Source organism: Camelus ferus, chromosome 35 (assembly GCF_009834535.1).
Source record: "Camelus ferus isolate YT-003-E chromosome 35, BCGSAC_Cfer_1.0, whole genome shotgun sequence".
In the NCBI taxonomy this organism is placed as follows: domain Eukaryota; kingdom Metazoa; phylum Chordata; class Mammalia; order Artiodactyla; family Camelidae; genus Camelus; species Camelus ferus.
The window spans coordinates 17,028,322-17,052,514 of NC_045730.1; the positions used below are offsets into that span (position 1 = coordinate 17,028,322).

Below are 24,193 nucleotides of genomic sequence, written 5' to 3' on the forward strand. Positions count from 1 at the left end.
AGCTGTCAGTTGATACATCATCCTTGAGGAAACTACTGAACCACTGCGACTTAATGTTCTTATTTCCAGAATGGGGGTGGCAGAGGGGGGCCTGGACCTGAAAGTTCTATATTGCTGCATTGGTTTCTGTATACATCTATTTCTGCAGGGTCTTGCTTTAATAGTGATAATTAACTGTTTCACAGCTAGAGTTAGAGTTTAGAAAAATGTTGTTAATAGTATTTATTTTTCTTTTTCAGTTTCGAAGACCAATCTTTCAGTTCATGAAGATAAAAACCCGAGTTCCGTACGTAAAGGTACTTGTGATACAGAATGTGCAGGAAAGCCCTGCAGTAGAATTTTGAAAGTATTGACGTACTCTAAAAGTTCACTTCACAGGGGTGCACAGAGTGTTTTGTCTGTAGTCCAGATGAAGTTATGGATACCATAGATGAAGGAAAATCCAACAGACATGTAGCAGTTACAAGTAAGCAGCATGTTTATTAACACTAGTTAAGGTACAGACTGCCTTAAAATATCTTTGTGAAGTTGATTAAGATTGTAAGATTTTTCTTAGGTAAAATAATGCTTTAGTGATTATTAGTAAGGGAAAGCTGTGTTCATAGTTGTTTCTGTGGTTTCAGTGCCGATGTGAATGAACATAGCTCTAGCAGTCACAGTATATTATTAATGTAAAACAAGAGAACACGCAAACGGAACAAAAGCTGAGTGGAAAACTTTATCTGCTAGATTTTGGAGGTAGTGGAAAACTTTATCTGGTTGATTTAGCAGGTAGTGAAAAGGTAAAAATCTTTACATTCTGATGGGTATCTAAGCATGTTTACTTAACTTTAGCTCTAATATGCGTTATTCATTGTTACATCTTGAAAATGTTTATCGAATTGGATTTGGTAATATTTTTGAGAGTTCACAAGCATTTGTGCCATTGCTTTATTGTTACATAAACTGAATGATTCCCTCCGAATTACTGTCATTTGGGCCATAGCCCAGTTCAGCCAACACGTGTTGTCCTTGACTTAAAGTGTATGCTTTTACTGAGAGTGTGTTCAGCATACGTCATTAAGAATCTTACTAGGTACCCTCTCCCTCATTTTTCGGTGTCTGTCTGACCCATCCTGGCGTTGGGCCCTGTGAGGACGGGGAGCTGCCCGCCAGCCCTCCCTGCTTTGGCTGTGCTGCTTTCTTCCTTCTGTATGACTGTTTACTGTAGCCCTTTGCAGCCTGATTCTAGTTTATGTCAAAATCGGAGTAAGTTCAGGTGTTTTCATGTTGGCCTCTGTCACCATTTTTGCTGTTCTGCTGATTTGTGTCTTCTGATGAGAACGACATACCTGTTCCCTTTTACGCAGACGTCTTACACACATCCTTCAAAGCCTCTCTAATTTTGTGGATACTGAGAAGCCATTTCAAGTTTCTCTTTTCTGGTGCAGCAGAGGGGTTAACAAAAGTAAACTACAAATGTATGTGTAAACTGGTTAATTTCAAGAGCACACCTACAGATGAATTTGGTAACTCCTTGGCCTGGGTCACTGGTCCTAAAGAAACAGCATGGGCCTGGGTCACAGGAGCAGAATGCACACCCTGGGCCTGCGTCACTGCTGTTGACAGCACACACTCGGCATGAGTCACTGGTCTTGAAGACACGTTCCTGGCCAGGGTCACCGGCCCTAAACTCACACCATTGGCCTCTATTACTGGCCGTGAAGACACACCCTGGCCCTTGGTCATTGGTGCTGAAGACAAAACCTGGACCTGTGTCACTGGTGCAGAATGCAAACAGTCGGCTAGGTCACTGGTGCTAAAGGCACAACTGGGCCTGGGTTCTTGGTCCTGGAGGCAACCCTGGACCTGGGTCACTGGTACTTACGGAAACCCTGGGCCTGTGTAACTGGTCCTGAAGACACACACTTGGCCTGTGCCATTGGCCCTGAAGCCACACATTCGCTCTGGGTCATAGGTCCTGAAGCCACACCCTAGGCCTGCATCACTGCTGCTGAAGGCACACTCTGCCTAGGTCACTGGCTCTGAGGTCACACCATTGACCTGGGTCACTGGCCTGAAAACACCCTCTGCCTGGTCAATGGCCATGAAGACACACCCTGAACTTGGATCACTGCCCCATAAGGACCACCCGGGTCCTGTGTCACTGGACATTAAAGCACACCCTGGGCCTCGGTCACTTTTGTACAAGGACACACTGGGCTTGTGTCACAGGTGCAGAACGCACAGCCTTGGCCTGGGTCACTGACCCTGAAGAATCCCAGTTAACCTGGGCCACTGGCCCTGAAGAAACACACTCTGCCTTGGTCACTAGCCCTGAAGACACATGCTTGGCCTGGATCACGGGCACTAAAGGCAGACGCGTGGCTTGGGTCGGTAGCCCTAAAATGACACAGTTGGTTTGGTCACTGGCCCTGAAGACACACACGTGGCCTGGGTCCCTGGCCCTGAAGTCACACATGTGGGCTGGGTCACTGGCGTGAAAGGCACACCCTTGGCCTGTGTCATTGGACATTGAAACACACCTTGGGGCTGTGTAAGTGTGCTTAACGCACACCCGTGGCCTGGGTCACTAATCCTAAAGACACACCCTTAGCCTTGGTCACTGGCCTGAAGACACACACTTTGCCTTTGTCACTGGCCCTGACTTAGCAGATGGGCTCTGTTCACTTGCCTTGAAGACACACACTTGGCCTGGGTCACTGGCCCTGAAGACACACAGTTGGCCTGGGTCCCTAGCCCTGAAGTCACACACGTGGCCTGGGTCACTGGCGCAGAAGCCATATCCTGGGCCTGGGTCACTGGCACTGATGACAGACCCTTGGCCTGTGTCACTGGACATTGAAACACACCCTGGGGTTGTGTGAGTATGCAGAACGCACACCCGTGGCATGGGTCACTGATCCTGAAGACACAACCTAGTCTTGGTCACTGACCCCGAAGACACACACTTGACCTTGGTCACTGGCCCTTAATTAGCATATCGGCTTGGGTCACAGGCCTTGAAGACACACACTTGGCCTGGGTAAGTGGCCCTGAAGTCACACCATTGGCCTGGATCACTGGCCCTGAAGACACAAACTTGGCCTGGGTACGTGGCCCTGAAGACACATCCTTGGCCTTGTTCACTGCCCCTGAAGACACACGCTTGGCCTAGGTCACGGGCACTGAAGGCAAGCGTGTGGCCTAGGTCGGTAGCCCTAGCATCACACACTTGGTCTTGGTCACTGTCCTTCCAGACACACCCTGGTCTTGGGTCACTGGGCAGAGGGCACACGCTGGGCTTGGGTCACTGGCGCTGATGGCAACCTTGGGCCTGTGTCACTGGCCCAGAAAACACACACTTGCCCCTGGTCAGTGGTTCTGAAGAAACACAGTTGGCCTGGGTTCCTGGCCCTAAAGTCACACACGTGGCCTGGATCACTGGCGCTGAAGGCACACCCTTGTCCTGTGTCACTGGACATTAAAACACACCCTGGGGCAGTGTCAGTGTGCTGAACGTACAGCCGTGGCCTGGGTCAGTGATCCTGAAGACACACCCTTAGCCTTGGTCACTGGCCCTGAAGACGCACACTTGGCCTTGGTCACTGGCCCTGAATTAGCAGATGGGCTTGGGTTACTGGCCTTGAAGACAGAAACTTGGCCTGGGTAACTGGCCCTGAAGTCACACTCTTGACCTGAGTCACTGGCCCTGAAGACACATCCTGGGCCTCGGTCACTGGTGCTGAAGGCCTACCCGGGGCCTGTGTCACTGGACGTGAAAGCACACACTGGGCCTCGGTCACTTTTGTACAAGGACACAACGGGCCTGCGTCACAGGTGTAGAATGCACAGACTTGGCTTGGGTCACTGACCGTGAAGAATCCCAGTTAACCTGAGACACTGGCCCTTAAGAAACACACTTTGCCTTGGTCGCTGGCCCTGAAGACACACAGTTGGCTTGTGTAACTGGCCCTGCAGACACACACTTGGCCTTGGTCACTGGCCCTGAGTTAGCAGATGGGCTTGTGTCACTGGCCTTGAAGACACAAACTTGGCCTGGGTAACTGGTCCTGTACTCACACTCTTGGCCTTGGTCACTGGCCCTGAAGACACACCCTGGGCCTCGGTCACTGGCGCTGAAGGCACACCCTGAACTTGGGTCAGTGGCCCTGAAGGCCCACATGGGGCCTGTGTCACTGGACATGAAAGCAGACCCTTGGCCTCGGTCACTTTTGTGCAAGGACACAGCGGGCCTGTGTCGTAAGTGCAGAACGCACTGCCTTGGCCTGGGTCACTGGCTGAAGACATGTACTAGTCCTTTCAGCATCTCTAAAGGCAAAGACTGGGCCTGGGTCAGTGGCACTGTTGGCATCCCTGGCTTGTATCACTGGCCCTGAAGACACACAGTTGGTAATATAACAGCGGGAATACCCAGGAGTGGGCTGGTCCTGGAAAGGACAAGTCCAACTGAGGGGAGGCCCAGCATATTGATGTCACAGGAATGCAAATGCGTACATGAGTTTAGCTCCAGGTGAAGGGAGGCTCATGAGATGGCAGGCACAGGATAGGGCAAGCCAAGATGAGTGCAGTCCCAGGAGAGGTCAGGCACAGGGGAGGGAATGTCCAAAGATCGCTGGCACTGGAGAGAATAGGAGCTAGAGAGGGAAGGCTGAGAATATGGCTGGACCAGGAGACGGTAGTCCCAGGAGAGTGCAGGCCCTGGAGAGTGCAGTCCCAGGTAAGCGGAGGCCCAGGATATGGATGGTCCAACAGGGCAAAGGCCCACATGCGGTCATGTCCAGGTGAAGGCAGGCTCAGGAGATGACAGTCCCAGGAGAGGGGAGGCCCAGTTGAATGCAGGTCCAGGGCAGGTCAGGCACGGGGGAGGAAATGCCCAGGAGTGGGCTGGCCCTGGTGAGGACAGGACCATGTGAGGGGTGGCCCAAGACAGGGCTGGCCCAGGAGAGCAAAGGTCCACATGAGGTCAGGTCCAGGTGAAGGCAGGCTCAGCACAGGGTAGGACCAGTATAGGGCAGGCCCAGGGGAGGGCAGGACCAAGAGAGGGCAGTTCCAGGGGAAGGCAGGTCCAGGAAAGAGCAGACCCAGGAGACGGCAGGCCCAGAAGAGGGTAAGCCCGGGAGAGGGCAGGCCCGGGAGACAGAAGGCCGAGGAGAAGCCAGGCACAGTAGCAGGCAGGCCCAGGAGAGGGCAGTCCCGGGAGACGGAGGCCCAGGAGAAGCCAGGCACAGGAGCAGGCTGTCCCAAGAGAGGGCAAGCACAGCAGAGGGCAGGCCCAGGTGAGGGCAACCCTTGGTGAGGACAGGAATAGGAGAGGGCAGGACCAGGAGAAATTAGGCCTAGGAGGCGGCAGGATCAAGTGAGGGCAGGACCAGAAGAGGGCAAAGCCAGAATTAGGGCAGGCCAAGCTGAGGGCAGACTCCTAACCTGAGCTCACCTGGGCCTGCCGTCTCCTGGGCCTGCCCTATCCTGGTCCTGCAGACATCTGGGCCTGTCCTCTCCTGGTCCTACCTTCACTTGGCCCTTTCCTCACCAGGGCCTGCCCTTCATTACCTGAGTCTTTTCTCACTTGTGCCTGAACTCACCTGGGCCTGCCCTCTCCTGGGCCTGCCCTCGACTGGGCCTACCCTCACCTTGTCCTGCCCTCTCCTGGGCCTGCCCTCAGTTGGTCCTTTGCTCTCCTCGGCTTGCCTTCTGCTGTTTCTGCTCTCACCTGAGCATGTCCTCTCCTATCAGGCCCAGGAGAGGCAGGGCCAGTTGGAGGGCAGGACAAGGTGAGGGCAGGCCTAAGAGAGGGCAGGCCCACATGAGGGCAGGAACAGGAGAGAGCAGTACCAGCTGAAGGCAGGCCCAGGGGAGAGCAGCACCAGGTGAAGGCAGGCCCAGGAGAAGGCAGTCCCTGTTAAGGGTGTGCCCAGGAGAGAGCCAGAACAGGTGAGGGTAGGCCCCGCTGAGGGCAGGCCCAGGAGAGGGCTGACCCAGGTGTCTGCAGGCCCAGGATAGAGCAGACCTAGGAGAGGGTAGGCCCAGGTGAGGTCAGGTTCAGGAGACGGCAGGCCCAGGAGATGGCAGGCCCAGAGGTGGGCAGACAAAGGATAGGGTTGGCCTAGGAGAGGGTAGGCCCAGGTTGGTAGGCCCATGTGAGGACAGGACCAGATCAGGGCAGGCCCAGGTGAGGGAAACCAGGAGCTGGTAGGCCCACATAAGGGCATGTCCAGCTCAGGTCAGACACAGAAGAGGGCAGACCCAGGAGAGGGCAGCACCAGGTGAAGGCAGGCCCAGGAGAGGGCAGGCCCACATGAAGTCAGGACCAGGTGAAGGCAGGCTCAGGAGATGGCAGGACCAGGAGAGTGCAGGGCCAAGAGAGGGCATGCCCAGGAGATGTCAGGCACAGGGGAGGGAATGCCCAGGAGAGGGCTGGCCCTGCAGAGGACAGGGCCAGGTTAGGGGAGGCCCAGACAAGGCTGGCCCAGGAGACAATAGTCCCAGAAGAGTGCAGGCCTGAGCTCTCCTGGGCCTGCCCTCAACTGATCCTGCCCTTTCCGGGCCTGCCCTCAACTGATTCTGCCCTCTACTAGGCCTGCCCTTACCTTTCCTGCCCTCCAACTGGCCCTGTCCTCTCCTGGTCCTGATAGGAGAGGGCATGCACAGGTGAGAGCATAAACAGCAGAAGGCAAGCTGAGGAGAGCGCAGGAAGAAGAGAGTGAAGGACCAGGCGAGCGCAAGCCCAGGAGAGGGCAGGACCATGTGAAGGCAGGCCCAGAAGCTGGCATGCCAGGAGAGGGCAGTCCTTGGAATCAGCAGGGTGTGGTCCTTACATACCGCTCTGTTTATCCCTGCGCCTGAGCATCTGTCCATGTTTATGGGCCATTTGTATTACCTTTCCTGTGAATTTTCTGCTGCTTCCTAGGACAGCCTCAGCTAATAGAGGTGCAAGAGCTCGGGGCTGAGTCCAGCACACGAAGGACCAGCTACACCATCAGCGTCCAAGGCAAAGTGAACACGTAGGGCCCCTTGTCAAAGTGTGATTAACAATTTCAAGAGTATTCAACCAGAACAGGTCCCTTGCCTGTGAAGCTGGTTCTGGGGACATGTGAGGTACTCAATTATGTGTTGTTTGCATGTGAATGCCGCTGAAGGGTTTGGTCCTCAATTTAAGAGCATTCAAATTCTTGGATCGCATGAGTAGCTCAGACTCTCAGAATCTGCCTTTAAAGAGGACAGTGAAGAAGAGGCTTTGGAAGGCCCTCCCCTGCATGTCCCAGCCTCCCTAACACCTCCCTCTGGTTAGGGCTGGCCCCAGACACTCTAGTTTCCCCTAATGGCCCATTAAGGCCCCATAAGCCAAGACTTACCTAAGTCCTTTTGTGTGAATCCAGGAGAAAAGCTGCCCAGAAATCCTCTTACAGAGGTTAAGTCTACAAGAATGTGGAGCCAGAGGAGACAATAACATGTGAGGGCAGGTCTTCCCTGGGTGAACAGAGAAGCAGGCTTGTGGCAGGCAGACAGCCTTGAAATGGGGTCTCCCAGCTGGGCTCACATTTGCAGGGTCACTGGTAACTAGATTTTTTTTTTTATCTTGGACAAACCCCTTACCCTCTCTGAGGTCTTCCCCTGGTTCTTTAAAATTAGATGAGGGCATCCGGACAAATATCCAAGGATATGCATCATGGCATTGTTTATATTCAAAGAAAAAAAAGAGAAGAAAAGGAAACATAAATGTCCTTCAACAGAGAATTTTAGAAAATTAAATATTGCTAATTGGCAGGGGAGAATTCTATGCAATGGTGATGCCACAGAAGATTTCTTTTAAAAGATGTCAAGTAAAGGCTTTTACGCTTTTTTTTTCTCTTGAAATGCACTGACAGTGTCAACAGAGAAAGACAAAGACATAGGGGAGTAAAAGCTGCATCTTTGGCAAGAAGATGGTCCCAAGCACGAGCCATTAGGCATATTGGACAAACTGCAGAATCTGGACCTAAATGAAGGGGAATGCTAACAGTATCCTCAGACCCTCAGCCAAATGCAGATTTCCCTAAAATCAAGTATCTCGAGGCCCCGAAAGGCTTCAGTAAACTTTGGATGAGACTGACAAGACGTCAGAATGTGGACCAGCCGGGGAGAACTGGGAGTGTCCAGCAGAGACCCTTACAGTCCTAGAGGCAGGAAGGGAGGTGAGGAAGCTGGGGAAGAGGACCTGCTGCCTCTCTTCCTAATGACCTACGGCCCCGCCTCTGTCCTGGGGAGGCTGCAGAATAAGGCAGCGAATGAGCGAGGTATCCACCCCCCAGATCACCACGGAGAACTTCTGGCACAGAGTCAATCAAAATACTGGATTTGTTGTGAGAATATCTGAGGCACAAAACCTAATCTGCAATGCAGAACTGATCAGTTCATAATCCTTCATTTTCCCAGGTCCCAGCATTCTGCATGGTATTTTTCAGCAAATATTTAGTCCTATTTAAAAAACAGAGCTAATTAGTAGGGAACCATCGAGAGAAATAGAAGAAGAAATCACAAAATAAACAAAATAAGAAAGAAAGAAATTAATAAAGTGAATGGCTATGGAAAACCTATACCTCAGAAGGAATTAGCAAAAGAAACAATATGAGTTCAGAACAACAGGGTTCTCTAGTCTCAAAGAATTAGAGTTTTTTAGAAAAGAAATTCAAAAAAGAGTTTCAAGGATCTAAAAAGGAAATTGTAAGATAGGCAAAAGACATGGAAGGCGAGTTTGTGGAGCAGGGTGGAAAAAAAGATCACAATGGAAGCAACTGAAGAAGGAAGGGGAGAGGGTGGGAAAAGAGGAGGGCGAGGAGGAGAAGGGGAGGGGGGAAGGGAAGGGAGAATGGGGGATGAATGAATCAACCACATTTGAAAACCCAAATCAGGAACTTGGCAGGCAAGTTTGGGAAACTTAATATAAATAAATGGAAACAATCAGATAAATAAACATGGTTACAGAGAAGATCACAGATATGGAATATTGATGAAAGACACCCAACATATCCATCGGGGAAAAGATCCAAAGACAAAAATCAATGAAAACATGAAGTAGAAAGGGCTGAATGTGAAGGTCAAAAGGGCACATGATGTATCCAAGACTTTTCTGTACAGTAATCACCTGGCGATGCTACTGAATTCCAAGGAAAAAAGATGAATCCGTGGGCCTTCAGGGAGAAAAACCAAGCTAAACGAGAGAAGTCAGTCTGGTTAGCCTTAGATCAATCCAGTTGAGCTTTGAGAATTATGACTTAAAAACGGTATACCCAGTGACGTTATCACCTCAGTGTTTAGATAACAAGCCAACTTTCTTGAGCTTATAGGAATTTAGAGAATACAGTGCTCATGAGCCCTTCTTGTACAAGGTACTTGACAGTGAACTTCAACAAACCAAGAGCCCAATCAAAATACAGAACTCTGGAATATAAAATAGGTGGTAAGAAGATGGGTGGGTGAGTGTTAAGTCCTTTTATAACTATAGAGTTTTTATAAAAATTTTGTGTAAAATTGCACAATCATGAAAGTGACTGTATAGGAGAAAATATAAATGTTATACACTTTGCCAGGTCAAATAATGTTTTAGAATATTTAACCAGGAGATTGAGGACATGAGAACAAGTATAAATGCCCTAACCTCCTCATCTTTCAAGGCAGGGGGTTGATAAATATTGTAAAATGAATAATAATAAAAATAATAGTAAAAAATAACAATAATAGTCATCGTGACTGCAGTTTCTCAATGTGTTCTTTAATCTTTGTTCTTCACTTTAGAGGTGTATTTAGAGGTGAAATTTAATAATTCCTTCCATTTTTCTTTAATTTTTTTCCATCTTGAATTCAAGTGAAATTTTCAAAAAGTAAAAATAAAATGGAGAATGTGCAGCAATTTCATTTTTTCTAGAATTCTTCTTTCCAGCGATCTCAAGAGCTGGTTTTCTCCCTAGGTGGCTGGAAGTCCAGGATGACTCTCTCAAAATGTTAACAGTGTTTGACGTTCAGATTGTTGGAATTTTGTGCAATTCCAAGGTGCACAACTGATACGTATTTATAACTTTACTGTATCTCTTTAATGTTCATAATAGGCATGACTCATTTAAAAAGAATAAAAATCCTGAGTTCTTTTCACATGCAGATGAATGCCCCTACCCAGGGCCTATCTTAGGGCAGTGGTGGGAACCAGCTTTAGACAGACTATCAGGTTCAACTTTCTGCCAGTCTATTAGTTCCTTGGTGCCTCAGCTTCCTCACCTGTAAAATGGGGACAATAATAGTCCCTAGCACCTGTCTCAGGATAGTTGGAGAAGTAAGTAACATAATGATCATAAAGTGCCAGGCAATGGAAATGCTTAGTAAATGTTCTATTCAGAGTGGCCACAAAGTCTCAGTGATGCTAATAAGAGGTGATTTGTATGCTTCCTTCTATTCTCCACATAAATTTAAAATGTCCCCACGTTCTTTGAGGACCGGTGGCTGACGGCTGTCTTTAAGTCTTCAACTGTTGTTAGGCAGAGCTGTTATTCAACAAATAATTAGCAAAGGACCTAATTTCACACAGGGGGACTCTGTGGCCACTCTGAATTGTTCTATAGGTATTGCCACATAAATCCGTTCTCGCTAGCTCTGTTAACTGAATATATAAAATTTTCAAAAATTGTTTTAAGTAGTTCTAAAACAGCCTATGTGGCTAGATGGCAATGGATAACAGGCCATTTGTAAATAGGTCCTGAGTCAGCAGTGGGCAACGTGGGTCAGCTGAAGGCAGGTGTGGCTGGGAGGGGAGGGGGCAGGCTGGTTCTGCCTCCCCCAACCCAAAGAAACGATTCCGGTGAAGATCATCTCTGGGTCTCTGCCCTGAGCCTGTAAAGGTAAAAAAGTAGGAGCCAAGGTCTAAGTGACCTCCAAGGGGACACTTCTGCGACTTCATACCAACCCCTCTCCCTTCTCTGACCTCCCTTCTCTCCAACCCCCCACCTCCAGCTACCCCCCACCCCCAGCACACACACACACACACACATACCCTCTTCCCAGGTACTTAGGGGCTGGAGGAGAATTATCCTAACAGCAGCGCTGAGATTTGTGGAATTACATCTCCTCCTTCCCCTTGAGGCCTTAACAGAGGAATTGGATTTAATCTGTGAGAAAAAGTGCTCTTGTTTCCTGGTGGGAAAAACAGAAGCTTTTGATTTCCATGAGATAAGGTCCCTTTGTGGTAACACAGTTTTGTGCCTTTCTGTCATTGCTTTTTACAGGGTGACTAATAAATAATCCTCATTACACAAACACAGCCTGCATCCATCACGCCCAGACTGCAGGCACTGAGGGATGATCCCTAATGGGTAATAATAATAGCTACCATTTATTGATTGGGCACTGGGTACCAGGCACTGGGCTAAGCATCCCCATGCATTATCTTCACTGAAGATACGGTCTCTCCTCTGCCTCTTCCCTCCTGTCAGTGCACTTAGGCTGCCCTGAGCCTCTCCAGCTATTTTGTTCCTTCTCTATAGAGACTCGTGTCCCCTTGGTGGGGACGTGCCCAGTGGCAGCCCCAACCTGGCAGGGCACTGAAGCAATGCCTCTTCCTCTCTATGTCCTCAATCACTCTGTTGGGCTATTTCAGACTGGCCCTTCCTTGAACAGAAGTGCTAAGAGTCAAGTCTTAGATTAAATGTGGGTGGAAGAACTCTGGTTCTATGCCCAAGAGTGGACAGCTACAGCTTTTATCTGTCCAGCATTTCTCTCTCCCCATTGAAGAACTGCCTTGCTTCCATCCCAGGTGGCTCTGTGTGAACTGTCAATCCAATCGCAACATCCTGCCAGTCTTCTAACCACACAAACATGGCATCTCACCCTCAAGCCACTATGATTTCTCTTGGAGGTGGTACATAACCCAAGCATGGCCAACAACAGTTTTTCCGTATAGGTTCTACATGGATGCAGCCTCTTACTCCACCATCATGTAGGCCCAAGGCACCCAGAAGCCGTCGTGTTGCCACATAAAAGACATAAGGCAGAGCTGAAAGAGGAGGACTGTCCCAGTAACACTGGATCCAGCTATTCCTGAAGCCGTCCATTCTCTGGACTTCCTTGGAACCTAAGCGAATAGATTCCCTTTCATGTTCAAGTTTCTTTGACTGGGCTTGCTGTCATGAACCACCAAAAGAATCATGGAAGCATGAGAGTGAAAGATAGTTTCACTGGAATCCAGCCAGCTCGTGAGAGCATTTGGAGCCACAGCTTTATCTAGTAATCAAGGGTTCCTGTGCCAGCTTCATTCTCTGTATATATACCATAGTTCCTTGATTTGAACGTGCCATCAGTAATGACACCCGTTGTCAATTTAATTAGAGCTTCCCTTTTTTGGAAAAAGAAAACTACACCATGAACTGCATGTGTTGGTTGTTTAAAGGTTTGCTTTGAGTTCAGAAGGGTTAAACTATTCAGTGGAGTGTAGACGGGCAGGGAGTCCATCTTAGAATCAAGGAGAGAGAGAGCTTCCCTAGAGGATTTTTCAGGAAGGGATAGTCTAAGGTAGGTTCCAGGTAGTCCTGCAACCTAGGCAAATACCATCTTAATTCCACTCAATTCTGTTATTTCCAACACTCTCCTACACCTGGGAGCATGGTGTGGTTCTGACAGAAGGTTCCCTCTCTGGCTCTGGACTCACAATCCTCACTCTCCCTCCCTCTTGCACAGCACACACTTCTGCCTCTGTCCCTTCTAGGCAGGGCTGGGCAGCCCAGGTCCTGCTGCTACTGGTCATTCGCCAATTACCACTGCAGACAGTGCACATGGCGAGGCTGCCGCGGGAGCACAATCTCCCACCACTTGCCATCCACGGCTCTTCCTACTGACGTGGGCAATCCATGAGCCGAGTCCCCATTTAGGGATAAACGATCTCTCCATAGGGAAGCTAATCAGATCTGAGATGGAGAAGTCTTCCCAGAGAAATACAGCTTGCCCAGACAGATGCACTTTCAGCTACGGTGCCTTCCCTGCCTCGGCCAAGAGGCTGAGCGGGGAGGAGAGGGTTCCTTCCTGGACGTGATAGGTCCTGTGCTCACTTCTGGCATGGGCATTTCATGGGACCCTCTGATGATGGAAATGCAGATGGTGCTTAGGATACAGGAGAGAACTTCATTGGGAAAGAAAGGGAGACTTTTAAGTGCTCCTAAAACCTCACTGACCAGGACTCCTCCTAATTCCCCTATATATGGCTGTTCCATGACACGTTTGCAATTAGATGTGACCCATGCAGCCCCTGCAGGGGCAGAGAGGTCATTAGAAGGTAGAGTCCAAATTACAAATGTGGCCACAGGCTCAATGTCACAAGTCAAGGGGAGCCCACTGAGCTGGAGCCACCTTTGCGCTCGCCTGGGTGGCCTGGTGTACGACTGGGCTCCTGCCTCCATTTCCCTGACTGGTGCTTCAGCTCCCCTAAGACTGGAAACTTATTTAATCTGGTCACCAAGCCTGGGACCCTGATGCTCTGCTGAGCTCAGACAATCTTTCTTCCATGGATAGCCCCTGCTCCTCTGCCACCTTGGATTTATATTCCAGTGGGACCTATGCAGCCCCCTTCCCAGGGACAAATGTAAATCATGACGCTGTCCTCTCTGCCATCCAGATATGTCTTCTGTGATGCCTGAGATCAGGGATGACAAAAATAGCACACGTGCCACCATTCCTCCCATCCATGCCCATGCAGGCATCACTGACTGATCTCTGAACTCTTCTCAGTGAATCTAGATGACGCCTCAATACATAGTCCTTGGCAGCCACCACCAGTTGACTGATACTGGCATTCAAGGTGAGAGCCATTTGCCCTTTTTGCTGGACCCTTCTATCCATCCACACGAGGCCCTCTGTCTTTTAGGCTCCAACTTATCTTGGTTCATCACTAAGCCCATCTTGATTCCCAGCCAAATCAGACACCTTTGGGGCAGTCCTCCCAGGCCACCTCACCCGATTCCCTCAGTCCCTAACTTGGAGGCTAACATCCTGCCTCCTAGGAGGGACACACTCCCCATTGCACCTGGAGAATTCTGTGGCAGCTCAACCCTACCCACACCTGCTCTGATTATTCTAGGAGCTTCGACCAAGGGCTGCCACCAAGCCAGCTGTTTATAATCCACCCATCCCATCCCAGTTCTGATTACCTGACTCCAGTTCCCCATCCCACCCTGGGGCCAGAGGAATTTTTTCTACAGTACAAATAACGGTGAAGATGGGTGAGCAGCCCGCGCCTCCGGGGTCTCAGGACCAGAGGTTCTGGGCTCATCCCTCATGCCCACGTTTGTGATTGCTGGTTACGAGCCTGTCTGTCTTACTGGGTTGTGAGTTCCCAGAGGGACCAAAGGACCTGATCCTGCTCATCTTCATTTTTATCTTATTATCAGCAGAAGTCAGGGATGGAAAAAGGAAGGCACCTCAGTTCATTCTTGGAAACCGGCTCGGGAAGTTTCTGCTCTCTGTCTCAACTTTTCCCCGGGGACCTCTGGCCACATCCAGGGTGGGGACATGAGCATTCCCACAGCCCTGGCTGTGGGAGAGTGGAAACCCTCAAGGAATAACAAGAAAGCACTGAGGAGGAGGGTAAGCGTCCTCCAGGGAGCCAGCTGGCCAGACTATGTCCAGCATGGGCTCTGTGAACACTCTGCCAGCTCACTGCCTGCAGAAAGTCTGCTTCTTGTCTGGAGAGAGGCAGGCTCCATGAACAACAGAGCATCCTGGAATATAAGTGAAGCCCCAGAGCACCCCAGCATCTGCGCCTAGAAGTACATCCAAGAGGATATGCAGGGAACTGGCCGTCCCCAACCTGAAATGCCGTCTCTTTCTCCCTCTCTCTCTGTGTCTCTCTCTCTCCAGGACTCACATGCCCCTGAGCTTTGTTACCTCGTCAGGCCTGACTCAGCCTCCTGGGGGGTGCCCTGCTCTGTGGCAAATGCACAGGTGCACTTGCTCGGTCCTCAGTGAGTGAGTAGCAGGTCCAGAGCCCCAGACCGTGGCCATGAAACAACAGTCTCCTGCAAAACAGGAGCTCTTCTACGATTCCTCCAGCTGCTGGGATGCGGGCAACCCCTCAGGACTGGCATCCTCTGACCCCTGTTGGTGAACCATCTTTTCCTTGTCAAGCTGGTGAACCACTGTTGAAACATGTTAATATTCAGTGTCAAGGAGGGTGTGAGGAAATGGGTATACGTTGCCGGCAAGAATAAAAATCCTTCCGGAAAGCAATTTGAAACTGCCTACCAAAAGTCTTTGAAATAGCCGTGCCCTTATGGATTTATTCTAAGCAGACAATCGGCTGCACCCAATGATTTATGTATAAAAATTTTTCACTGCGGCTTTATCTATCACAGGAGAAAAGTGGAAACAATTTAAATTTTAAACACAGGGGATTGGTTAAATGTATACCAATATAGATATATTATATATATTTAAAGTTCTAATTTTATGCTCACATATACACACAAATGCCTGAAAGGCTAAATAGCGACATATTAATTGTGGTCCTATCTAGAGGGTCAGATGAGAGCTGATTGTAATTTTCTTTGTGCTTTTTGTGTGTTTCCCCATTTTGCCCCATGAACATGCAATACTTTCATAATCTGTAAAAGCAAGACGTGTGCTCTTGAAAAACACCGAGCATCTCCAAGTCTGGCTGTTAAGCCTCAGTTTGAGTATAAATCTTTTGACTCTTTGAAAAAGCCTAGAGATCTCACTGAAACTAACAAATGATGATGCTTTATAAAGCACGCAAAACACAATCAGGGCTCTGAAAGGTGCTGCCAGTTCTCTGCGCTTATCAGTCAGTGGGCACAGGTGAGAAACAGAATGCACAGCTGTGCCTGGCACGTGATGTTTCACCAGGCATCTTCCCGCAGGTTCCTCGTTTCGCCTCCCCAAATACCGCGTGAACAAGGCATGACAGGTATTAGCACTAACCCCGTTTTTATAGAGGAGGAAATGCAGGTCATTCAAGCTGGTCGCTCCGGTGAGGAGCCCGGCGGGGCGTGATCCCGGTGTCCTGACTCCCATGCCCTCAGCAGTGCCGTGCTGCCTCTTGTCATCTGGAGCACGGTGGATGGGCAGAAGTTTCTGGGAACCAAGATGGCCAGGACTAGGCAATGACCTAGATGAAGTCAGTTGACTTTCATCCAGCTGAAGGCAGTCTCTAGTGGTCTGCCACAGGGCTCTGTCATTGTCCTGGCCTGTTCAGTAGAACTAAGCAGAACAACAGGTTTAGGTACCAAAAACATCTCTCTCAACTAACCACATAGGACATGGTCATCCATTTCTCTCCTTTCCAGCAAGCTCATTCTCAGTTTTCAAACCCACCCTTATCCCTCCTATAGGAAAAACAGACACAAACAAACCCAGGGGCTTGACATCTCCCCTTATCATTCAGACATCTCTTTGACGCAATGGAGTAAGGGAGCCCTCCATGGCTAGCTAACTCCACTCACCCCCGAGCAGTGCCCAGGGAGCCAGGTCCAGCAGACATTGACATTCGGCTACACTGACCACTGCAACTCCCCCTTCGCCTGGAGGCCCTGACCCCTTGGGACCCATGCACCTGACTCCCGGCTCCCCCAGGGCCTCCATGATGGTCTGTCAGTGTCAGCCTCTTCCTCTGCCTCCCTGGGTATCTCCCAGGGCTCCCAGCTCTGCCCCCTACTCTCCCTACTGAGACGGCCTCTCCCTAGGGGACCTCATGCTCTTTCATGGTGCCCACTACCACCTCGTGATGGTTAATTTTATGTGTTGACTAGCCACGAGCTGTCCAGATTAAACAAGATTTCTAGGTGTGTCTGTGAAGGCATTTCTGGAGGGGATCAGCATTTGAACTAGTGGATCCAGTAAAGCAGACTGCCCTCTCTAGTGTGGTGAGGCCTCATCCAAATGGTAAGAGCCTGAATACATCAAAAAGGTGGAGGAAGGAGGAACGTGCCCCTTTGTTTCCTGCCCCGCCGTTTGAGCTGAGACATTATACTCACCTTCCCCTCCTCTTGAACTGGGATTTACATCATAGGCTCCCCTGGTTCTCAGGCCTTCGGACTCAGACGAAATCACACCACTGTCTCTCCAGGGTCTCCAGCTTGCAGACGGCAGATTGTGGGACTTCTCACGTAACCATAAGAGTCAATTTCCTATAAGAAATATACATCTATGTCCTCTTGGTTCTGTTTCTCTGGAAAACCCTGACTAATCCACACATAAAATCTCATAAATCCTAAATCCACTTGGAGTGTCTTTCCTAAAACTGATTGACCTAGAATTTTCTGAATCTTTCTTTCCTTTCATTGCCTCTTGCCTCCCCTCACCGAATTTAATAAACATTAAGTCCTGCTGATTTCATTCCTCTGTGACTCAACCCTCGCCATTCCTCTCCATCTCCATCTGCATTACTGTTATTCCAGCTCAGGCCACATCATCTCACACCTGGACCAATGCATCGTTTTCCTAGGAGAGCCCCCACTTCCCATTTTGAACCTTTACAAACCACCCAGTGATCTTTCAAAACGTCTAATCATGCCACTTCCTCACTTCTAAATGCTGTTCAGTGGCTCTCTGTGGTCTGCAGGACAACATTCAGATCCTTAACGCTCACACAGGCCTCTATGGTCCAGACCCTGCCTCTTTTTAAGCACCATCTTGACTCCTTCCTTCCCTTCTAATTATTATTAATTCATTATTTACACTGAACCACATAGAGTTTTTCACACCCACCATGCTGGCCTTTGCCACTGAGTCTTGGCTCAGGCTGCCCTTTTCACCTGGAATGCCTCCCTCTCTATGTCTTTCCCCCTCCCTCAGCTCACTGGCCCTGAGCCTCTTCCTTTAAGAGGCTGTTCTTCCTTAAGACTTTTCCTTAGACTTTTTTTTAAGGGGACACCACCTCTAGGAAGCAGAGCCCAGGTAGCGAGTTGCGTTCCACAGCACCCTACCATCCGGGACTGTAATAATGACACATACCATCTATGGAGCATTTATAACATAAGAGAAGCATTTTTCTGCATTCTCCTATTGCAAAATCCTCATAATAAGTCTGTAAAGTTCTATTGTTCTCTTTACTCTAAAGATGAGGAAAGTGAGGCTTAGAGAGATGCAATGACTTCCCCAAGGTCGCAAAGGTCATAACCAATGGAGCTGGATCTGAATCCAGGTTGACAACTGCCAGAGCCCATCACATGACTCTCATTGATTTGTTTACAAGCCTCCCTCTGCCTCTTAGAGGATCCTTCTCATCCCCTGGGCCTCTGCTTTCTCTCGGAGATCTTCTGTAACCGACCCACCTTAAGTCTGGCTCGACACCCATCCTCTGCACCCCGACAGTGCCCTGTCAGCTGCATCACAGCCCTGGTCCCTGTGCGTGACTCCTGGCCCAACCCCCAGCTGAGCCTGGAGCTCCATGAGGCTCGGGCAAAGGCTGCTTTTGATCACCAGTGAATCCCCACTGCCTTGCACTATGCCAGCAATTCCTGATCAAATTACTACACGCTTTGCTTCTTTTCCCACTGGAGGCTGAGCCCTAGTCTAATAACTCTGTCTAATAACTTCTAGATGTAAAGTTGGCTGGAAGTGAACAAATGTCAAAATTGTCCAAAGTCCAGAAGTCAGCCTGGTAAACTGAGCATCAGAAGTCCCAATTTCCACCTGCTCTGGGGTGATTTTTTTTAAACACCTTTATTGTGGTGTGATTCCCGTACAGTAAACTACACGTTTCAAATGTACAATTTAATTAATTCTGATAGATGTATACACCAATGAAACCACTACCAATGAAACCACAAAATAGCTAACATTGCCATCGCTCCCCAAGAGGTGCAATTTTCGAATTCACCTGCTCTGGGGTGATGTTTTTAAATGCTTTCATCAGATGGGGAATAAAAACAAAGACAGTCTATGAGCATCCTCTCGTGAGAGTCCATCCTTTCCTCACGCTAGTTCTCTGGGCCTCTCCACCAGTTTTGTCTTTTGTTCTTTTCCAATCGTGAATGCAATGTCTATAAACATTTTCTAAACGATGAAATGAGTTGAATAAAAAAGAATAATCTGAACGTCAAGGGACCTGAGTGTTAGAAACATGTCAGCTCCTCACAGCTAGACTAGGGACAAACCACTTGGCCTGGTTGAGGTCAGTTTCCTCATCCAATTGGGAACTTAGGTGGAATGGCTGAATGTATTCTTCTAGTTGTAGAATATTCTATCAGGGCCTATGTCACCTGGCTGGTGGCCTCTCTGATTCTGCCTCCTATTCACCTTATGACCACTCATCCCCTCTAGCCACCCTTGACTCCTTACTGTTCCTTGTATGTGTCAGGCCCACCTCAGGGCCTTTGCACTTGCTGTTCCTGCTACTTGGGTCACTCTTTCCCCAGACATCCTCCTGGCTCACTTCTTCACCTCTTTCAAGTCTTTACACAATTAACATCTTCCTAAGGAGGATTCCTGGGTTACCCAATCTAAAATTGTAACCTCCACACCCTGAGCCCATCCTACCCCCTTTCTCTTTTCAGTTTGCTCTGCATTCATCAACATCTGTATCCTAAATATTTCACCCATTTGGTTTGTCCATTATCTGCTCCGTATTCTCGAATGTAATCTCCAAAAGGGCTCTTGTTTTGTTTACTGCTTTAAGCCCCAAATTTCAAATTGCATTTGGCACACAGTATGAGCTCAATAAATATGTGTTAAATGAGTACCTGGTTCTCCATCAAAAATATACAGTCCCATAAATGAAACCAGTGAAGTATCACCAAATCCCAAACAGTTCTTTCACTAATAGCTATCAGGGCTTGGGAATAGACGTGACCCGTGTGCCTCTCTCTGAGCTTGGGTGCATTTCACTGTGACCAGCACCAGCCATTGTTTTCCTGGGGCCCCCACCTGTGATGTGTCCCCAAAGCCTCCCTTTTATGAACCAATGCTTACCCTTTAGCAAAAAAAGCCCAAGGCCAAGCCCAAGCTGCAGTTTCACTAACTGTCCTCCGTGAGCTCGCCTCGGCAAGCTGACTGAGCATTCGGGGACATCTCCAAAGGCACAGCTATGGGAGCCGAGCTTAGATTGGCATTCTGGGGAACGTGGCTTTGAAAGAAGATGTCGCGGGTTTCCTTTCAAGTATTATCACTCACCGTCATGCACGTTAGGGATTTTTCAATCCAAAGTTCCCTGGGCAGCAGGTGCCCGCCAGGCAGAGATGAGCTTCTCTCCCCGTGCTGCGGGCGATCCTTTGTCTCTCTGCCACCAGCATCCTGCACCCAGGCACGCATACCACCTGTCTTGCTGCTCAGAACACAGGCCTCCTCATGTTTCTCTCTGGACCTCAGGGTAGAACCCATGAGAGCTCTCCCGCTCTCCCGAGACCCTGCATTCCTCTGCTCGGCCAACATTTCCCGAGCCCCTCCTGGGCACTGGGCACCTGCACCTGCTTCAGGAAGATATGAAGGGAGCCAGTAAGCCCCTCGGGGTGGGGACCAGCTATCCTTTGCCAAGTTCAATGCTGTCCCTGGTTCTCCGTGCTCTGCAGGCTGGCCTGCCCTCTCCCCTTGATCTCTGGAAGGAATTGAAGCTCCAGCCACTGCAAGAACTGGGGAACTGACATAACTGGTTCCCAGCGGCACACCCTGGAAAAGGGGTGATGGGCCTTCTCTGAATACCACAGGCAAATGCAGTTTGGGGGAGTAAAGAGGACCCCTCTATTTTATCTCTACTCCATCTCGGTCATCTCGTCTAACCCATGGCTTCAGACACTATCTGCAGGCTGGGAGGCTCCAACTTATACCTGCAGACAGGTTCTCCATCCAACTGCCTACCCACCAGGTCCTCCTGATGCCTGGCAGGCACCTCCCACCTCACAGTCCCAACAGAGCTCCCCATCTCGGCACCCCTGAGCCTGGCCACCAGGGGCTTCCCCACCTCGGTCAAGAGCAGCTCCACGTTGCCAGCTACTCCGGCCAAAACTCCTGGAGGCACCTTGATTTCTCCCTAACACCCCACATCCAACCCGCCAACCAACTTTGTTGGCTCCACCTGCAAAATCTACCTGGAACTGGCCCACTTTTCACGCCCTCCACTGCTACTGCCCTTGTTGTGGGTCTCTTATCTATCTGTCCCCTGCATCTCTGCAGCTGATGCCTGCCAGTCTCCCCGCCCTCACCCTTGCCCTCCTTTGTAGGTCGGATCAGGCCATCCTCTGCTCAGAACCCGCCAGTGGGGCCCATTATGCTCAGAGTAAAAGCCAAGTCCTCCCCACAGCGCGGAGGCTGTGCCAGACCTGGCCCATTACTCTCTCTGACTTCATGAAATCCTACCTGTCTCCCACCACTTGCTCTACTCTGGCCACGCTGCCGCATCGCTGTTCTTCAAACGCGCCAGGCAAACTCTTACCCCGGGGAGCTGAGGGGGCTGCTGACTCAGCCAGGAGATTCGCCAGCAGAGGGTGGTACGGAGCCCACCAAGCAAGCGCCCACCATGCCGCCTGCCCCCTCCCTCAGGTAGTGATCACACTGCAACACAGCTGTTTGATTTCTTATCTGTCTCCCCACCTAGATCATGACTGTGCAAGTCCAGGACCAGGTCTTGCCCATCTGTGTTTTCCCAGGCCCCATTCAGAGTAGATATTCAAGGCGTATTTATGGATGGATGGATGGATGGACCAAAAAGCTAGGTTTTCAATAACTTTTACACTGTTTGTGACATTTTCTCCTCTTGATGCTTGATTGGACAGTGAGGGACCAGGAAATATGCTCTGTGTCCCAAGAAGCCTCAGGCAGAAGCCAAGAAGTCCATGTGCTGCCTCGAAGCAGCATCTTTGCTGTTCTCCAAGACTGCTGAGTGCAGCACAGAAAAGTGGACACTCTCCCTGGCTCAGGAAAGGTGAAGCTGCTGAAACCACAGCCCCCTAGACATATTTCCCAAGGCAGGTGGGGAATCTTCCCATATCTCACCTTCCATTTTAGATGGACACGGAGGCCTTAGAAGAGTTTCACATGGTCCCAGAGCAAGAAGGGAACCGGAGGAGGAAGTAAACTCTACCCCTCTGGGCTTGGTGATAGATGAACACGGCAGTTATCTCTCTGTGCTCATATATTAAGTCTATTTTACAGATGAGGAAACTGAGGCTCTGAGCTATTATAAAGCATTCCCCAGGTAACACACAATGCATGACAGATGAACACAAGAACTATTTTGTTCCAAAACTACAAGCTCATTCTACTGTCCCGGCTGTTTCCTGTTTCCCCCTGCCTCCAGAAAAGGGTGGGAGACTAGGTAGGTGAAAGGCAGGAGCAGGCACTGCAGACACTGGCTCTAGGCTTACCCGTGCCTGAGGAAGGCTGATGCCCCAGGTGAGGCTGCCCTGCCTTCTCAAGCCCTCTGCAGCTTCCTGGATCATGCAGGGCTGCAGCAGTTCCACCGGGGCTAGAATGCGGGTCAGGAGAGGGTTGTAGGATGGGGGGACTGGCCATGTGCCTGTATCACTGCAGTCTCACTGTTACAGGGACTTGATTGGCAGGGCCCAGGGCAACACTAGAGATTAGAAAATGCTTGGGAATCAAAGTCAATCGAATTAATGGATGGGGAGTTGCTGATTTAAAGTCATGAGTTACAGGATCACAGAGCCATTGAATTAGCAACTCTGAGATTTGTCGTGAATTTTCGAAGACGTCTAGGGAAACAGCCTATCCAGTTCAGCCAAGCTTCTTGCATCAAAGAAATTTCAGCAGGAAAAGAACCTGGGTGCCTGTACCTGGGGTCCAGGAGTTCAATCTAGTGTGGCTGGCCACTGGCATAACCTGTTTCTGAAGTTTCCTGCTCTGTTGTTTTGTTTTGTTTTTTTTTTTAACAAAAGTCCATTTGCATTTGACTCACCTCCCTCTCTCTTTCTCTCCATCTCTGTGTGTGTGTGTGCTTGCATGTGTTTTTTTCTTTCTCAGTGGTGAATAAAATAGGAGTGCATTGTACCATTGATAGAATGTTAAATATACACTAGTTTGAGAGGTATGTTAACAGCATCTCTAGCAGACCTTGATAAATCAAACCCTTGCTTGATCACCTCTAGAGATAGAGAACTCACTACCTCACAAGGCAGCCTACTCCAACTTATGACAATGAAGGCCATGGAAAATTTCTTCTTGATTCTTGGCTGAAATTCACTGCTCAGAGGGGCATCTTCTCAGGAACACAGGCCTCCTCTTGTTTCTCTCTGGACCTCGGAGCAGAACCCATGAACTCTCCCACTCTCCCAAGACCCTGCATTCTTCTGCTCAGCCAAGATTTCCCGAGCTCCTGCTGGGCGCTGGGCACATCTATTCATTGGACATTGTTCTCTTTGGAGTAATCCAGAAAAAACATTTATTTGTCTTTTCCATGACAAATTATCAAGTCACTTCCAGGTCTTCCTTTTAATTGTTCTTTGTGGGATCATCACTACGTCCCTTGTTCGTTTCTCCCAAACACCTGTTCTGTGCTGGGTCTTATGGGAGATACAGTCCATGACCCTTGAAAGCACCTTGTCCTGATCATTCCTTTATTATGTGGGGAGTCTATACGTCTATCCATCCAGCCATATGATAATCAGCTCACCTCAATCACAGCCAAATGAAATTTCTATGTAGTTTTCACAGACACCAGGACTTCATTGCTGTTGATTTTGCTTTACTCTTTGATTCTGAATTTTCTATTTGCTCTTTATCACATAGTCAGCACTAGAGAACTCATAAAGTGGAACTTAAAATTAAAAAATCACCACAGTCCCACTGCCCTCCCATATCAATTATTTCCTTTTTTATTTCCATCCTGTCCCTGTCCATATAAGACCTAGTTTCCATGGTGGTAATAAATATGGGGAAATAATTCTGTATTCTGCTTTTTTCACTGAAAAAGATCATAGACATCTTTCTGTATCACTAAATAATGCTATTATAATTGTAATTAGCTGCATAAATCCATCAGGTAGATATACCATAATTTCCTAGCCAGTCCCCTATTGTTGGACGTTTTTACAGTGTCCAATTTTTCATCATTATAAATAATGCTGAAATCAACACTTTCATGCATATAACTTTCTTCTTCTGTTGAATTATTTCTGTAGGATATAATCCCAGGAGGGGAATTACTGGGTCAAATGACAGGAGCACTTTATGACTCTTGATACACGTTGTCAAATTGGATTCCCAAAGGACT

The 24,193-nt window shown here is 49.2% G+C and overlaps 2 protein-coding genes across 31 annotated transcripts in view; one reads left to right on the forward strand and one right to left on the reverse strand.

Annotated features, from left to right (window-relative positions):
* Nucleotides 1–24,193, forward strand: part of LOC106730654 (kinesin heavy chain-like) — a 76,782-nt gene that overhangs the window by 16,088 nt on the left and 36,501 nt on the right. For 12 of the 28 annotated variants that reach the window (XR_004317467.1, XR_004317470.1, XR_004317464.1 and 9 more), the window contains one exon: nucleotides 240–9,708. The exons of 1 other annotated variant lie outside the window; for it this stretch is intronic. Coding sequence is in view for 5 of the 27 variants with exons in the window: in XM_032473864.1 (XP_032329755.1) it covers nucleotides 240–296; nucleotides 11,927–12,003 (134 nt within the window). In the remaining 22 variants the exon portion in view is untranslated. 15 more of the 28 variants (XR_004317469.1, XR_004317480.1, XM_032473867.1 and 12 more) reach the window with 12 other exon arrangements.
* Nucleotides 16,116–24,193, reverse strand: part of LOC116661556 (CUB and sushi domain-containing protein 2-like) — a 125,436-nt gene continuing 117,358 nt past the window's right edge. For 2 of the 3 annotated variants that reach the window (XM_032473870.1, XM_032473869.1), the window contains one exon: nucleotides 16,962–17,156. In XM_032473870.1, the coding sequence (XP_032329761.1) occupies nucleotides 17,076–17,156 (81 nt within the window). In that variant the 3' untranslated portion in view covers nucleotides 16,962–17,075. Of the gene's footprint in view, nucleotides 16,231–16,961; nucleotides 17,157–24,193 lie in introns of those variants that run through there. The other variant, XR_004317486.1, reaches the window with a different exon arrangement.